Genomic DNA, 17,986 nt, shown 5'->3' on the forward strand with positions numbered 1-17,986 from the left:
CTTTGAGAAAATCAGTTCGCTGATTGAATTCTAGCTACCTAGTGAATCAAACGATTGAAATTTCTTTAATTGGAGAAATTATTCTATGCGGTCACTAGACAATTCAGAGACAAATTAGAATGTGTCACGTCATCCGATACACTACAAAAAAATGAGGTGCTTCTTGATTCGTCTCTGAATATCATCTGGTGAAATAATTTCTCCTTGAATCTAACTATATGAGTAGGTTAATTAATTTGTCCTCTATCAATTAATAAATATATCTGAATGGACAACTCAAAAAGGAATCTAAGCATGGAATACGCGTGCTGAATATCTGGTTCATATTGGTCCAAATGCAAGAGCTTGACATGTGTCTTGTATATTAAAAACAAAACAAACCTTCCAACTTTTGATTATCTGTGATGGAAATGTTTTACTCAACTAATCAACACATGAATTAGTACGATGCCAGATGTCATCTTTGCAATTGGTCTGACACTTCAATTCGTCTATCAAATATATTACTCGTTGAACATTGAGGCAGAATTATTAGAGCTGATCGATGTGGGAAAAGATGACTTAAATTATTAGGTTTAATATTTTAAGTTTAGCTTTAAATGTGCATCTCCTTTTAATTTGTTTTATTCTTAATTTAAAACTCTAGCTTTTATCATGAAATGAAAAATGTGTTAAATGATTTTAATTTATTTGTACTTTTAATTATAGTATTTGTTTGTTGCATCATTTCAAATGTATATGGTGTTATAGGTAAAAGTGAACTTTAAGTCTATTTATGTAAATTTTTGCCTATAGGTTAAGATTGAGAGGCTTTAATCTTAGAGATAGAATGTGAAATAAGTATATATGTGTAAAGTTTGGAGGTCACAGGGGCATATTTAAGATGAGGGTATTGAGAGCATAGGCCCTCACTAGTTATTTAGTTAATGACTAATTAAGACTATTTATGCATGTTTAATCAACACCTAATGCAAATTAATAACCTTAGGTTTTTTTCGTCATCCTCAAACCCGCACAATGCAAATCCCCTCTTTTGTCACGCATGCGATATGGACCGGATGGTAGTGGCTTCTCAGTCAAACGGTCACACTTAACCTTCACAACAGTCAATAGGTCTCTCTCTCTCTCTCTCTCTCTCTCTCTCTCTCTCTCTCTCTCTCTCTCCTAGTTTCTCCACCTCATATCTAAAAAAAACATGCATGGGATGGTCGGATGGGAGCTCGCGAGATTGTTGGACTCTTTGCCATAGTGAATGGGAGTTGGGCGCACCATCCACTTGTACGGTTGTATTTATTGTTTTGTTGTATGTTTAGTTCCTTAGTTGGCATTATATAGTTCTCGTTAGTGTTTGAAGTTGAATGATTTGATTCTTCGTGTTTTTGGTGTCTTGTTATCCTTCATATTGAAGCCCATTTTGTTTATTCTTTGAGCTCTTCATTGGCTAATTGGCTTTGTTGTTTAGTTTATATACCTCGTGTTTGTGCAATAGATTTTAGGGGATGATTCTGCTTATTACTTTAAGAATGAAATTTTATGTTGTAATAATCCAAGATATGAAAAATATTTTAAAATGAAAATTTAAAATTTTGTTTGAGCAAGAGCGCTTCAGTGTTATGCGTTGGAGTGTTGTGGCACTAGGCTTAAGAGTACATCGGCACAAGAAATCGCCGCAAGGACGTCTGAGTCTATGTTCTATAGTAATTTTGAATTCAGTAAGTAGCGATGGGCCGGAGTGCTACGACTTTAGCTAGGCATTAACAATATTTTTATATATTTTTATTATAAATCCTATGCACTAAAGCTTCAGTGGTGCAACCTCCATCCCATTTTGGCCATGACTTGCTTGGGAAGGAAAAGGAGAAAGGACAGGGAGGAATTAGAAAGCTGATTTTTGGTCATTTTAGTGCACCACTTATGTTAGAAAAAGTCTTGTGATTATTATAAGTAATCTGAATGTCATTTTAGTTTTCAATGATTTTATATTTGATGAATTTAATCTCTCATAAATTAATAAAAATACATTTTCTCCTAATTTACCGCACTTTTATTGTGTAACTTTTCCTACACGATAGATATGGATTTTATGGATATTTTGAATGTAATATTATCGAATTTTACTGATTAAAATGAAAATTATGATTTTTTGAAGCTATCAATTATTTCATAAATTTTTCTCGATTTGTAGATTTCAACAATTTATATTGTATTTCATGCATGAAGGGGAGATTGATACATTTGATATGAAATAATAAATGTAATACATGCATATAAACAAGGGGGATAGATGTTAATATTATAATTAATTTGGGTTGATTGTTTAAAATATAATATCCTATACATGAGGGTGGATCGACGAGTTTTCCTTTAAAGATGATTTGTAATATTATCCCGATTGTAGCCTGAAATTGATGACCTAATTATGCAGATGAGTAGAGTGTGACAACCCTTAAATGATTATTTAAAGCCACATGAAATGATAAAATAATAAAGATGTTCCAATGATAATGATAATGATGAATACATATGAAAGAATAAAAATACTATATTGAATTTTAAAAATACTACATAAGATAAAATAATGATGGGATATAAAATTTTAAACATTTTTTATAATTTTTATTCAAAGACTTGAAGTTTAACATATTTAGAGGGATTTACATATATATTACACAATTATTATATATTTACATATCTAATATCTAAACTTTAATTTTCACTTATATAACATCTAAATCTTTAAATAATTTCAAAAATACTACTTATAATATTTTTAAAAGTAAAATACAACTTTTCATGCATATATTTTGATGTGATTCAGATATTCAAGTATTATATACATAAATATCGAAGTTTAGAGAGAGAGAGAGAAATCTCTGAATGAGAAAGGTAAATACAAGTGATTTATTTTCTTGAGATTAGAACAAGAAGAAATTTAAAAATTATAAATACAAATATCATTGACCCGTTAAACATGCCTAATTTATTTTGCTTGTTTTCCATATTGCTCCTATTGTACTTTTTCTTGGAAGAATATTTCAAAAAAACCAATATATTAAAAAGATTGCTGGAATTAAATAAATTATTTTTGTTAATCATCCATCATATTTTGAGCAATATTCTATTTTAAATGGTCAAATTGGTGGTATAAAAAATAAAATAAAAATAAAAATAAAAATCAAGTGAAAGAAAATTTCCATCATCTAACTTGTTTATGACAACCCATGAAGAAAAACCTCAAAAGGTATCTCCTTTCATGACTTGGTATTGTTGCCATCAAATTAAGATATATTTTTATCTTGATTTTAATAGATTTTTGGTTTATTTGTGATAGCTTTTTGTGGTTTATTTTTCAAATAGTTATCATACATTTGTTTGTCTATTATATTCTTATTATTTTTCAACATTTTTTTTGTTGTGGAAGTAGCTTTAGAGTAAAACAAGATCTACTAAAGTGTAGTAGCAAAAAAAATTATAATGCTCACATTTTTATTCAAAAAAAGTTATTTTTCCCACAACAGATTTATAATAACCTTTACAAAAAAGTTGAAGTCATCCCTAAAACACCCTTAACTTTTCTTTGTTCACTAGTTTTTTTCCATTTAAAATAATAGAATTCAAGGGAAAAAAATCCAATTACAATAAAACCCTAGATAAAGTTTATCGTTAACATTGTGCACGTTGACATAAGTATCTTAGAATGTTTTCCTTTACTTATTTGATTTTTCTAAACTTTTCTAACTATTTTTCTATGGTTAGACTCGGGCTTTGTTTGGGGCAACTTTTGGCCACTGCTTTTCACTTTTTTCGAGAATTTTTTTACTAAAAAGCTGTTGTATTCAATAAGAAAATGGTCTCAAACGAAACCTCAAAGTGACCCATAACATTATAATATGAACGATCACATCGAATAAAAATGAAAGTTTGTTTTGGTCAAGGAGAAACAAAGGCTCTCATGGTAGTGCCAAATGACAATTCAGATTGCAAAATCAAAACAATTGACTTTATTTTCAATAAATTTGTAGGAAGAAAACAAGAACATAAATAAGAACATGTTATTGTTCCAATTGTACTTCCTCTTGACCTTGTCTAAAAATCCTTAATCCCATCAATTATGTCTTTATATTTGAATAAGATATTATACTTTGAATAAGAAACTTGTATTAATTGTTGAGATTCTTTCAAATGTTTAAAAGTTTGAAATGGTATTTAAAAAAAAAAAAAAACAGTTATAAGACAAAATTTTCTCATTAGAAGAGAAAAATAACTTAATTGTTAAAAAATTCTATCACTTTGTGTCCTATAAGAGAAGTTCAACAAATTAGTTAATTCATAAAAAGCAAATTTTTTATGTAATTAAAAAAATAATAATAATTTTTTTTTTTTATTTCAACATCATAGTGTAATCATAACCAAGTCAAATTTCATTTTCAGAGAACTAAAAAATTGATAATTGTAAAAATAATTGAGATTTTAACTTGTGATTCGATAAGTCTCAAACATTTTAATTAATCAACATGAATTTTGATACAATATTTGAATTGATTAATGATGAATAGATGATAATTATAACATATATGATTGAATGTATGTATCCATAGTATTAATTATCATGCTTAAAATTACCTCTACTAGCTTCATTATATGCTTGCATTGTGATATGGGGGAAATTAGCTTAACTCCTTAGCTCAATATGAAAAGCTTTCAAATATTCTGAAGTCTCTTAAACCTATTATGCATGCATAATGAATTTCTCATAGTTGAATTGGATATTATATATTTTACATAAGAACTTAGTACTTATGATTAAATAAGATTCTTTCAAATAGTAAGATGTTTGAAATGATAATAAAAATTGGACTAATTTTTTCTCTTTAGAAGATAAAAATGCCCCCCAAGTATTACAAGAACTAATTTTATTGATACTTTCATCATTTCATACACTTCTAATATCCAAATCTTAAGCCAACATCATTGCCCACACCTATACATGTTGCTTTCATGTCTTAAATATTCGCTTGCATTTCGTAAAATATGTTTGTCGACTGCTCCTCAATCTATATATGTTTTCGCCTAAACTTTTTTATAAAACTTCATCGCCTAACTTACAATATTATATTCAACTTCATCACCAACTTTGAGTTAGCTTCGTAACCAACACCACCTCAAGAAGCTCGATTGTGAAGGTTGCGTCATCTAAGCCTCTAACATCAATGCATGCTATTAGCCTACTCAAGAAAGACTACATAAAGAAGGCACCCAAATAGTAAAAAAAAAAAAAACTTATTTCTAATATCTACAACAATAAAAAAAAAAACTTTCCCCAATATAGCACTTTCAACCGCATTTATAAAACGTTGCAGCCATCTTAAATAGACTATTAATATGACTTCATTAATGTAAAATATCAATCATATATATCAACCCAAGATTAGTCTTGTGAGGTCAATATTACATTATTATTGCTTAATTATGATTTTTTTTAATGATATTTACGAGAAAGAAATATTTAGTAGAATATTATTTTTCATTTATTCTTGTATACAACATAAGAATATTTAGTATTCTCGTATTATTGTATTTTCCATTTATTTTTTTCCTGCGTTTTCTTATGTTGTAACGGTTGTTTTCATTGACATAGAATCTTGTTATTATATAATATGTATATATATAGTAGAAATCAAATTTGTTAGGTCATTAAAAGTATGCATGAGAATAACTTAATCGTACTCTTGATTCAAAAAATTAACACTAAGGGAAGAAGCAATGCTCGCAAAATCATCCATAATTAACAAGGTTTAATTAGTTTAAATCATCATAATTAAAAGTTTAATTAGTAAAACATCATAAAGTGCTAATTTTCACTTTGTAGATATTTCCATTACAATGATGGAGTATAGTATTGATGCGAATATCATTTAACTCCAGCACACGCAAGGCAATCACAATGATGGTGGTAATTATATAAACTAGCATCATACATAGTCGGTACATGAATCACAATGATCGATCGATAAACTATTCAGCATTAACCAGCTAGCACAGAAGCTAAGGTAATTCTTTACTAATAATATAATATTATCAATTATACATATAATATAATATATATATATGATATAATATACTTATCAAGAGTCGAGTCTTACGCTAGTGTTGGCTAAGCATCAGAATGCATACGTTAGATGTTCTCCCTCAATGGTACTCAAATTGCATGTCATGGCATCGCACGTTCGCCAATTCCTAGAAGATATACAAAACAAATACGATTAGCCTGATCATGTCAGTGAGAAAGGATAGGAGCATTATGTTCTTAAAAATTATATTTCAACACTATTCTACTTGTGTTTACATTTTATATTGTGTTTATTACTTATATTTATGGTATTATTTAATTAATAAATCTTTATTCAATAGTTAGTTCTTGTCATAGTTTATCATTTTATGCAACTAGGAAACGATCAACACATATGCCATTGACAATATTTTGTTGGAGATGCAAATTTCAAATTCATAGTGCAAAGCATATACTTATATATTATCAATATATCTAGTCTATGTTATTGGTTTTAAATAATTTCGTGAATACATAAAATTATCTATCAATTAATCAATTATTCATATTTCTTGCAGAGTACTAAAGTATAATCAGATTCACGACAAGCAAAATAAACAAATAATACAACCGGTATCCAGAATTTATCAACCCCATAATGGAAGCCATAGCTGAACTCCAGGGATGGACAGGAGATAATTAGAGATAAACGTGTAAATATAAAGCGAGAAAAAAAATACTATATTATGTTTAGGAGGCACGTGTAGAATTGTACCCCGATATATACTTATTTAATCCATACTTCGAAACCTGTTGATTGATGAAGATTCGACGCTTGAACAACTTCCACATCACGGTCATTCTAAATATGACACATAACCCAAATCACGATACTCAGTCAACTTAATAATAAATCAGACCACGAAAAGCCTACACAACACGTCATATTCGTGTCCATCTCATTCTAATCCATCAAACCCCAAAAATTCCATCAAATTTCATACACCATGTCAAACGCTCTCATTTTAGAGCATTAAGTAGACTGATTAGGGGACTTGACCTTACCGTAACCCAACCACCAAACAATAGATCCAATCTATGTTCAACATCACACAATTCTCCATTCTTAAGTCAAAGAATTGGAGCGCACCTCCTCCTGTACTTACACGCTTAAAAAACTAGTAATAAAACATGAGAATCAGCTGCCATTTCTTCATGTCTTCTAGAAATGCATAGGCACCTAGTATAATTTGAATTTCAAGTGCTAATAAAAAAATATCACGTTGAAATTGAAAAAAAAAAAAATTAAAATGATTTTTTTATTAATTAATACATGAATTCCTTGAGATGCTGAGAGGGGAAATCAAATGTGTGGCGTGATTAAAGCAAAGCGCGTGGCCGATTTGTTGGCTTGAATTTTGTTTCTAATTAGTTTTGGAATGTATCACAGTAATTCTTGATTTCATATTTCACGGATCTTGATCTCCCCATAATTGAGTAACACTTAAAATTGAAAAATGATGGTGCGTCCTACTTGGGGGTTGTCTCTTTCTATAAATTCTTTTTCATTAAATTAAATAAAATTACATTTTTTTAACGGGAATTTGCATGAGATACTTGAAAGAAGATGAAGGCGGGAAGGTACAGAGAAATGTGAAAAATAGAAATTGTATTAACTGTGTTTGGCGTACAGAGGAAAACTATATATAAGCTATTACAGGAATTAATTACAAGTAGGGACAAGTGAGGAAATACGGTTTAGTGCTTTAATAGTATCCACCCGCTGCCACCCTCGAAAGGGCGCTTGGCGGCGTGAGTAATCATCGGTTGACCTATATAAGATGCATCTACCCCAGAAACATCCTGGACCGTACTTGATTGGGTCCCACTTAAGAGGCGCTACAGCTTGAGGGGAATCGAACACGAGTTGAGAGTTTCCCAACTGTACTCGCCCACCAACCAAGCTAAATAACAATGTGTTAAAAATACATTTTGAAATAAAAAAGCAGTATATGGTTAGTATAAATGACCAAAATCTTATGAATATAAAAATAACTTATGTATGCATCTATTTTTATGAATGGATTTTCATTAATACGCATATAAATCATTAATATTTATAAAATTTTAATATTTCAAGGTTGAATAAAATAGTTGTTTATCTTATAGACTCCCTTTTTCAAACCTTGTTTATTGTAGTTATCACCACAATAATAATATTATTAATAATAAAAAAACCATTATTTTTTTTATTTTTTGTCTCCTAATTTCATCATTTGTCTTTCAATTTTCATAGAATAGAAATAATATTAAAATATTAAGAAGGACTTTTTTTCCTAATTTTTGTACTCGAAAAAGTCCAATTACATAGCTAAAATTATTGTATTTCAAAAATAAAAAGGGTGACAAAATATTTGACAATTATTAGTCTTACATTGGTCACAGAATTAAATCACAATAGCCCAATTTCGGTGTCCCACCACATTGAAATCTCAACCACCCTATTTTTTTTTTTTTTTAAATAAATTTTTTACCATACGATAATTTAGAAACGACGATAAGTTAATGGAAAGCAAAGTCAACAGCATCAATTGACCCGCAAAGCAGTTGGAGATTTGCACGGGACGCCTTAATTTATTCGCCAAAGACTTTGTGTTAGGTCAACTGTTCATTTTAGCATATGCTTCTGGTTTCCAGCATCATTATCCACAATCTGAATTCTCGTTCAAACAATTTTTTTTGGGCGAAAAAAAAAAAATATTTCTTATTCTAGAAGTTATATATATATTTATATATATAATTAGGTGTTGAAATTTGGTGATGATAAGAGAGTAAGTTTATCATTATAATATTGCATGAAGAGATAGTAAAACTTGATTAAATTGAAATTAAAAAGTTGGGGATATGCAATAGATTGGTCTCTTGTGATTGTAATAAATATTATTAATAAAATAGTGGAGGTTGATGATAATTATACAGCGCACGGCGAAGGTAGTTAGACAACGACGATTGTTGATGGGTTTGTCAGTACTGGTCATCAAATAGGATTTTGAAATTCTTTAGATTTTTGAGCTCTCTCTAAATTTAACTCAGGATCTGTGACTCCTTCATGTGAAGAATGGAAGATTCTTTATAGTTTTGTAAAATGATATTTTAGTAATCTTAGTCAAAATCCTTAAAACATTCCCTCAAACTATTTGAATTAACTCTCTTGATTATGGATCATTCTTTTAGCATTTAAGTAATGATATTGTAATTAAGCAATATTAGGTTTGCCGTATTCCTCTTAATAAAATGCTAATTTGATTGTAAGCCTATATTTTGGGAGATATTTTGATTATTCAAATATTTCGAAAAAAAGTTAGCTACACTTGAAATATTTGATTTTGGTTTATTTGGACTCGGATAGAAATGCTTTGATATTGTTGGGCTCATCTCATTGAGATATTTATTTCTACTACGAGTTTGTGCTCGTCGTTTAGTTGATTCTGAATTTAGTTACAAAATTTTCAATCTTAAATATTGCCTAAGGATTCGTGCTTGATTAAATGATTTTTTGTTTTGTTTTAGGTGTTTCTCCTTTAGATGAAATGGTTGTGTAACCTAATGTTGTCAATTCAAAATTTGAAGTGTACCATTATGTGTTGGTTCATGGTGATCACATTGCTAATACTCTCTATTCTCCTAGGCAATTTTCAAGCCCGTGTGCAGATGTTGTTGGAACTCCGCTAGGGTTTATTTTCCCTAGATGATCGCACCTTCTCCAGCTGCCATCCACATGAAGGATCCCACCGTCGTCTGGGGATTCTCTTCCAAGAAGTCCCTCGTATCTTCCTCCTCGTTTTATTTTGTTCGGTTGTTTTCTATTTTATGTATGGCTCACAATCGTTTGAAAGACCTTAGTTTTTTGAATGGCCGAAGGGTTCTCTATCTTTTAGGATAACTTTGTCTGGGTTTTCTCCTTCTTAATAGGACACAATGGAGAAAAAAGATTAATGTAGTCCTAATCTGACTGGCTTCACTTAGTTCTTATGTGTTTTCCCTCCACTTTTAATAGGACACAATGGAGAAAAATGATTAATGTAGCCGACCTCACGTAGTGGCATAATTGCATAAAGGCATGATGTTGTTGTATGTGTTTGTCCCCCCAAAGAACTAAGGCTAATTTTGCCACTGCAACTATCTAACCCTGATCCAAATGCCACCCAACCAACACTTATTTAATTAGATAGTTCACATCTCATCTACTCAAAACATTAGTTCCTTGTCCTGGATAGCTAAATTTGACTGTCCAAAAAGGGTTGCAAGAGCAACCAAACAATTCTGATATGACATGTCATATTAGCACCCAAGATGATAACATATCATATTGGCACATAAGATGATATGAATTGACATACATGAACTAATCCTCTCCATAATTTGTTGCACTCATTGAACGTAGGTGCAATATTAATAAAAAAAATTTCTAAGAGATCTATAAAAAGAAGAAGATCGAGCAATTGTGTCATGTGTTCAAATTTTCAGTCCTTGGATTAAATCCTTGATAGAGCACGTAAAATTTAACTATTATTGAATAAAGAATGACCTGCCCAGGAATAAAGTCTTATTTTAAAACACCTTGTCCCCTCATAATTGATTGGATTTTCTCAAATTTTTAATTTAAATTTCCGTTTCACCAAAAAAAAAAAAAAAAATCGTTTATTCGTGCATTATTAGGTGTTCACATTGCCGACTTCATGGTAGGCAATTAAACGAAGTCCTTCATGTGGTCCTTGTTAGGGAGCTATAATTCTGTACAGACATCATATGTTCGGTTAAGGGCGTGGTACCCAGTGGTACAGAGGGGTACCGAGTAAGGGTACCTAGCAATGGGGTGATGTGACGCATTTTTATTGGTCACCCTCCGGACTCCGCACAAAATAATAAATCCTTGTTAGGTACCCAATGGGTACCCACGCCCACCTATGGTAACTTTCAGAATGGCATAAACATCCACTTTCTATACTTTTTGAATGCAGTCTGCCACAAACTGGTGGCCTTAAGGCTTGTTGTCATTTGTGCTGACTGCAAACTTTCAAGCCGCATATCATAATTTACCGTGATCACAATGTGGTTCAGTGTTGCGCACTGCATAGTGAGGATTGTGTTAATATACGGCATACGATGCTTATCAATATAAATCGGTTTATCCTTCGATGTTGAGTACCCAGTCATACCTACCCAAGAGGCCATGGGCAATGGGTGCGTGAGTGAGTGTGGGTATGAATTCTCAATGCAGGGCTCTGCAATTATACGATTCATAAGGATTGTTTTTCCTGTCAGAATTTTTTAAAAACCAGCAGGTATACTATTTTTTTTAATAAATATAGTTCTAAAATTTTTTATTAACAAGAACACATTAGTTTGCATATTATTATTTCTATATAAATTATATTCGCAGCCATATAAATCAAGGTGAAGGATTATTTATTTTTTCTCCCATTAACAGTTGCATTTAAAAGTATTACATTACTTTTAGAAATATAAAAAGGAAAAATTCAAAATTAGCAGCAACTGAATAGCCGGTAATTTATTGCTTGTAAATTGGTGCCCTTAAAACTTGTTATGATAATTGTAACCAGTTTTTTAAGGAAAATTTGGAGTGGAGCTCGCTATTTATTAAAAATGCAATGAGAAATGTTAAGAAAGGAATATGGGGACTAGGGGTGTCAATATTTGACACGACACGAAAATTCGACCTGGACATTGGGGACACTTTTGAAGGTGTGCAAAAAGCACACAGAGGGAAAAGAAAAAACGGAGAAACCCCTCGGACAAAAATTTGGCTAAAATTCTGGTTGAGCTGAAAGATTGAAGGTCTGATGCTCCAAATAAATGGGAGCAAGAGGAGAATTGGAGAAATTATTTTGTGCGGAATTAAGATGGGAAGAATTGTTCAGACATATAAGTATATACATTGTGTACATATTTATATATAGTGTATATCAAATCAATGTACACACTGTTTGTACACAATGCATGTTAGTTTTCAAATGCATGCATCATGCAATCTTGTAATTTGTGATTGATGTATCATCAATAGATTATCTTGATCGAGCACGAATTTTCAGGCAAAATTAAGTTGGAAACTTCCAAAATTAAAAATGGGACCATATGAACTTCGATTTCAGAAAAACTTATAGTCTAACTAACCGTCTCGAAAATATGAACCCATTGACACCAAATTCGATTCATTCGGAGGAGCCCAAATGGGTCCAAATCAAGGACCTGATGCGCCATTGGAAGGTTCAAACAACAATTTGGATTACCAAACGTGACATGCTCATAGTCGAATCGAGAGGCTTGACGAGACAAATCCAACGAGCCCAAGATCATGGAATTTTGACATCACTAAGACCAAGAATTGTCCAGTGAACGGTCCAGGATCAAGGGATTCAACATTGACCATCCATCAAACCACCTCCCATTTACCCCTCCTTTCTCTTGAAAGGGACCTCAAGCAAGATGGCAAGAGAGAGATCAGAGATTGCTCTTGCCTCCTCGCTCCTCCTCGACCACCGCCCAGACTTCCGCTGGATCACCACCCGACATCGGAGTTTTGCTGGACCACCTCCCAATGTTGGACTTCCGTTGAACCACCACATGAAACTTGAACTTCTGTCGGACCACTACCCGACGCCGGACTTCCGCCGGACCACTACCCCGACGTCACTTCTGTCGGACCACCACCTAATGCCCAGACTTTTGGCCGACCACCGACCAACGCCGAAGTTCTGCCAAACCACCGCTGGACCATCGTCTGATGCCAGAGTTTTGCCGGACCACCAACTAATGTCCGGACTTCTATCGAACCACCGCATGATGCCTAGACTTCTACGGAACTACCGATTGACGCTGGAGTTATGTCAAACCACTGCTGGATCACTGCTTGATTTCAGAGTTACGTTGGGCCACCACCTAACGCCCGGACTTCTACCAGACCACCACCGGACATCCAGATTTTCTACCGGACAACCGACTAACGCTAGACTTCCGCCAGACTTACACCCGGCCACCTACGGTCCTTTCTACCTCAATGATCGAATTATAGTCTTTCTGACCTCTGTCGCCTGCCAACTATGGTCATTCCGACCTCCATTACCTACCACAATCCTTCCAACCTCCATCGCCAGATCATGGCCTTTCTGACCCCTATCTCTTGCCAACTACAGTCCTTCCAACTCCTGTCACATACTACAATACTTTTGTCCTCCATCACCACATAACAGTCTTTCTGACATCTTTCTCTTGCCGACTATGGTCCTTCTGACATCCGCCGCCTACTGCGGTCCTTCCAACCTCCATCGCCAGATAATGATCTTTCTGACCTCTACCTCTTGTTGATCACAATCTTTTTGACCTACGTCGCCTACTATAATCCTTCCAACCTCAATCACCAGACAATAATCATTTTGACTTCTGTCTCCTATCGAGTCCTTCCGACCCATGTCATCTACTACGATCCTTTCGACCTTCATCGTAAGATAACAGTCTTACTAACCCCTGTCTCCTACTAACTACGGTCCTTTCGACCCCCATCGCCTACTACGACCCTTTCAACCTCCATCATGATATAACAGTCTTTCGGACCTCTATCTCTTGCCAATTATGGTCCTTCCGACATCCGCCACCTACTACAGTCCTTTCGACCTCCATCACCAGATAACGGTCTTTCTGACCTCTATCTCCTACCGACCATAGTCCTTCTGACCTTCGTCACCTACTACAGTCCTTCCAACCTCCATCGTCATACAATGGTCTTTTTGACCCCTGTCTCCTATCCACTACGGTCCTTCTGACCTTCGTCACCTACTACGGTCCTTCCAACCTCCATTGCCAGACAACGATCTTTCTGACCACTGTCTCCCTCCAACTATAGTCCTTCTGACCTCCCTCGCAAGACAACGATCTTTTTTACCACTATCTCTCACCGACTACGATCCTTCTGACCTCCATCACTAGACTATGGTCCCTCCGACCACCGTCAACAGAGTAAGGTCTTTCCGACCTCCATCACCCGCCAACTATGGTTCTACTGACTAAACGAATATTTCAATTCCCACCATATAATATGATGTACATTTGCTACATCAACCCAATGCCTTTCCTCCAAGGAAGGGCCTCATTTGTAATCAACTACAAATAATAGTGAATTCATTCAAACTGAGACAGATCCCTTGGTTTTTCCCCATTTTCAGGGGTTTCCATGTAAAAATTTTGATATCTCTTATGAATACAACACCATCTCTTTTATCTGCTTGTGCGCATGGGCGGATCCCAATAGAAGTGAGGGGGGGCAAATGCCCACCCTCAAAAAAAATTTAAAAAAATTTTAGAGGGTATTTTTTGAAATATTTAGGGTATTTTGGGTATTTTGCCCCCTCTCAAAAAATTTTTTTGCCCTAATTTTATCAATCCTAATCATTTTTGTCCATATCCTACCAAAAAAAATTTTTTTGCCCACCCTAAAAATAGAAGCTGGATCCGCCCCTGCTTGTGCGCTGGACCTTCGTACAAAGCTAAGACATTAAATTTCGTATCTCTACCGCCGCGAATATTTCATGACGCAATACTGATAAAACTCTATCACAATAAAATCTTTCTCAAAACATCTCTCTCTTCTTCTTTGAATTTTCTATATTGCCAAAATATGGAAATTTGGATTGAACCTGTGAGTCCAGCTAATTCAACCATAAACCTATTTCTCAATTTATTTGGTTTAAAATTAGGTTCTTTTTGGCCAAAAATAAAAAAGAATCAGGATGAATTGACCATGGTTTCTCCTTCCCAGATGTCTTGCTAAGTCATCCTTCTCAACATTGTAGACAACTTGTTTTAGTGTTTTTCGCTTAGATAAGTATTTGAATTTAAATTTATATTCTATATTTCATTACTTAATTCTTTTTTTTTTATATATATAGCATCATCATTATATGATTAAACTATAATTAAATGGTTTTAATATTATTACTACATCACGGTTTAAATTTCGATAAAATTTCAATTGAACCTTAGAATTTTAAACCATTTCATGTGTGTATCTCTATTTGATTATCCGTTCTCTATCGAAGGGATTCAAGAAAGTCTTTTATAAACCAATTCACTTAGGTTTCGTTTGGGACGGCTTTTTTGTTGTTTCATAAAGCAATTTTTTTAGTACAAAAATAAAATTTTTATACTAAAAAGTTGCTTTAAGAAGCAAAAAAAATCGTCCCAAACGGAGCCTTAAACAAATCTTTAATATTAACACCTCTCTCTCTCTTCCCATCAATTCTTTTGTCGCAATCTATATCTCTAAACTAGCAATGCGTCCACATATGCTTTACAATAAAGCAAAATGTAAGTCAATGAACGAAAAATGTGAATGTTCATCATACGACAATCTTCTGAAATAGTGTTCTCCCTTTTTTCTTTTAGTTTAAAGTTTTAGTCAGTGGAAGATAATTTCATCCAAGAATTTCAATTTTTTTAAATTGCTAAATGTGATTTTTCTTTTTCTTTTAATTTATAAAGAAGATCATTTTAAAATAGAAATTCTTAACATTTTTATTCAAAACCCACCGATGCTTAGCTTGGTTGATGGGTGAGTACAACTCGTGCTCGATTCCCCTCGAGCAACAGTATCGCCTCTTAAGTGGGGCCCAATCATATGCGAGCTAAGAGGTTCCTGGGGTACGTGGGTGTCTCTTTTAGGTCAGCCAAGGATTAATCATGCTTCCAAGTGCTTTTTCGGGCATGACAATGAGTGGATATCCCATTTCAAAAAAAAAAAAAACATTTTCATTCAAATATTTAAAAATTATTTTATAGCTTATTATATAACAAAAAGAAACAAAATTTAATATTTTTTGTAAACTCTATCAGATAATTGTGACATTTTAACTATTGTTCAACGCACCATCTTAGTTCTACAATGCGTTTCAAAGTACATCCTTCTTTGTAGAACTTTATATCTAATTCACTTAACCAAATAATTTTATAATACACACAGTGACGTTGCACGTAGGAAAATATATTAAACAAGTGGTAGAAGCCAAATTTGCAGGTACCTTCAGCAACAAAGCCATCACACTACATAAATATATTTTATTGTGCTCATGCTTCAATGATATGTTTTTTTTATCCTTATATTCTAAAGGATGCTTAGCGGCATGACTAATTCTCAATTAATTTAAAAAAAACACCCATCCTAGAAATCTTATGGCCCGTATTTGATTAGGCCCCACTTAAGAGGCATTGTCGCTTGAGAGGAATCGAGCACGAGTTGGGAGATTCCTAACTGTACTCGCCCCATAGCCAAGCTAAAGAACGGTGGGTCAAAGATATGTTTTATTTGTTCTTGGAGTTGTATTACCTGCTATTTTTCTTTTAAAAAATAATAAATCAAATAAACCAAAATAACTCATAGTGAATTTTTTTTAAAATAATTAATAAAGATTATCATCTTCCACAATGTCATGGGGGGTGTAAGTGGGTAGAGCCTCCTCGAGCTTTACTCATTAAGGAGCTTATAAATTGAGCATATCGTGCCATAAGTTTGAGCTAGAGCTCTATATATCGTCTTGACTCTGACTCACAAATTTATTGAGTTGCTCGATTAATTTTAAATATAATTAAAAATTAATTTAAAATTAATATTATATAATATATTTAAGTTTTTAAAATTAATCTTATATTAGAAATGAAAATTATAATTTAAAATTAAGAAATCGAGTCAATGTTACACTTTTAAAACGAGCTCAAGTAATCAAGCCGAACTCTAACTATAAATTTTTTTAACGAGTCAAACTTGAACTTATTAAAACTTAAATAAATTTAACTCGATTTACTTTTGACTCGACTCATTTATGTCATAGTAATTTCTTGAACACGGGCAGTGAAACGAAAATTTGAATTAGCATATTCTATTTTTTATTTTTTTATTATTTGTATATTAAATTAAGTGAGAATAAAATATTCGGACCGAAATAATACTTATTTTTTTATATAGCAAATTTCTAAGGTTGACCAAACGGCAAGAAAACGCTGCCGCTGGCAAGGGAAAAGCGGAGCACGAAACGAACGGCTGAGATTGCTCTGCAGTTAATCAGTAAAACGGACTGTACAATAATTAATTTATTAAAATAATATTAAAATGGAGGAAAAGTCCAACTTATAACTGAAGCTTCGCACCACCAACTCGATGGACGTAGCTCACTAGCAGAATCGCATCACGAGGAAAATAAATCAATCACTACCGTCCATCAAATATATCCCGCCTTTGAGCCTTTGACTGAAAACTCCCTTCTTTCTCTTTTACTTTTTTTTCCCCCTTAATTTGTAATTTTGATATTTAATTATTTTATTGTTTTTCCTTTCTACTTTATAAATGTTGGCCCAATCTCTTCTTCATCTTCTTCCAAGAACTCAAATAGTTTATGGTGCAGGAGACAGCTAGTGTTTCGGAAGCGAGGAGCGAGAGAGTGTGACATGGCCGTTGATCTAATCGGCTACGCGAAGATGGACGATCAGATCACGATTCAGGAGGCCGCGGCGGCCGGGATCCGGAGCATGGAAAACCTAATCTTCCAGCTCAATCGTCACCATCAGAAATCCACCTCATCGTCTGCAACGGCAGCCACCATCGATTGCCGGGAAATCGCCGATCATACCGTCTCAAAGTTCAAGAAGATGATCTCCATCCTAAATCGCACCGGACACGCTCGATTCCGCCGCGGCCCTTCCAGTCCAATTCTTCCGGCCGCTGTAAAACCTACACCGCAGGTAGCGGTTCTGCCTTCTGCGCCGGCTATGGCGGTACCCGTTGTCCCCTTACAGAGCCTGACGCTGGATTTCACCAAGCCGAGCTCCGTTGGCGGTGCATCCAGTGACCTTGCCATCGTTGCCGCATCATCA

The 17,986-nt window shown here is 33.6% G+C and overlaps 1 protein-coding gene across 1 annotated transcript in view; it reads left to right on the forward strand.

The window, feature by feature from the left end:
• Window positions 1–17,365: 17,365 nt before the first annotated feature.
• The window catches only part of LOC110110140 (WRKY transcription factor WRKY51), a 9,252-nt gene continuing 8,631 nt past the window's right edge, over window positions 17,366–17,986 (forward strand). Inside the window, exon 1 of the mRNA XM_028697875.1 lies at window positions 17,366–17,928. Coding sequence (XP_028553708.1) covers window positions 17,561–17,928 — 368 coding nt within the window. The 5' untranslated portion in view covers window positions 17,366–17,560. The remainder of the gene's footprint in view (window positions 17,929–17,986) is intronic.

Source organism: Dendrobium catenatum, unplaced genomic scaffold, assembly GCF_001605985.2.
Source record: "Dendrobium catenatum unplaced genomic scaffold, ASM160598v2 fragScaff_scaffold_1021, whole genome shotgun sequence".
NCBI lineage: Eukaryota > Viridiplantae > Streptophyta > Magnoliopsida > Asparagales > Orchidaceae > Dendrobium > Dendrobium catenatum.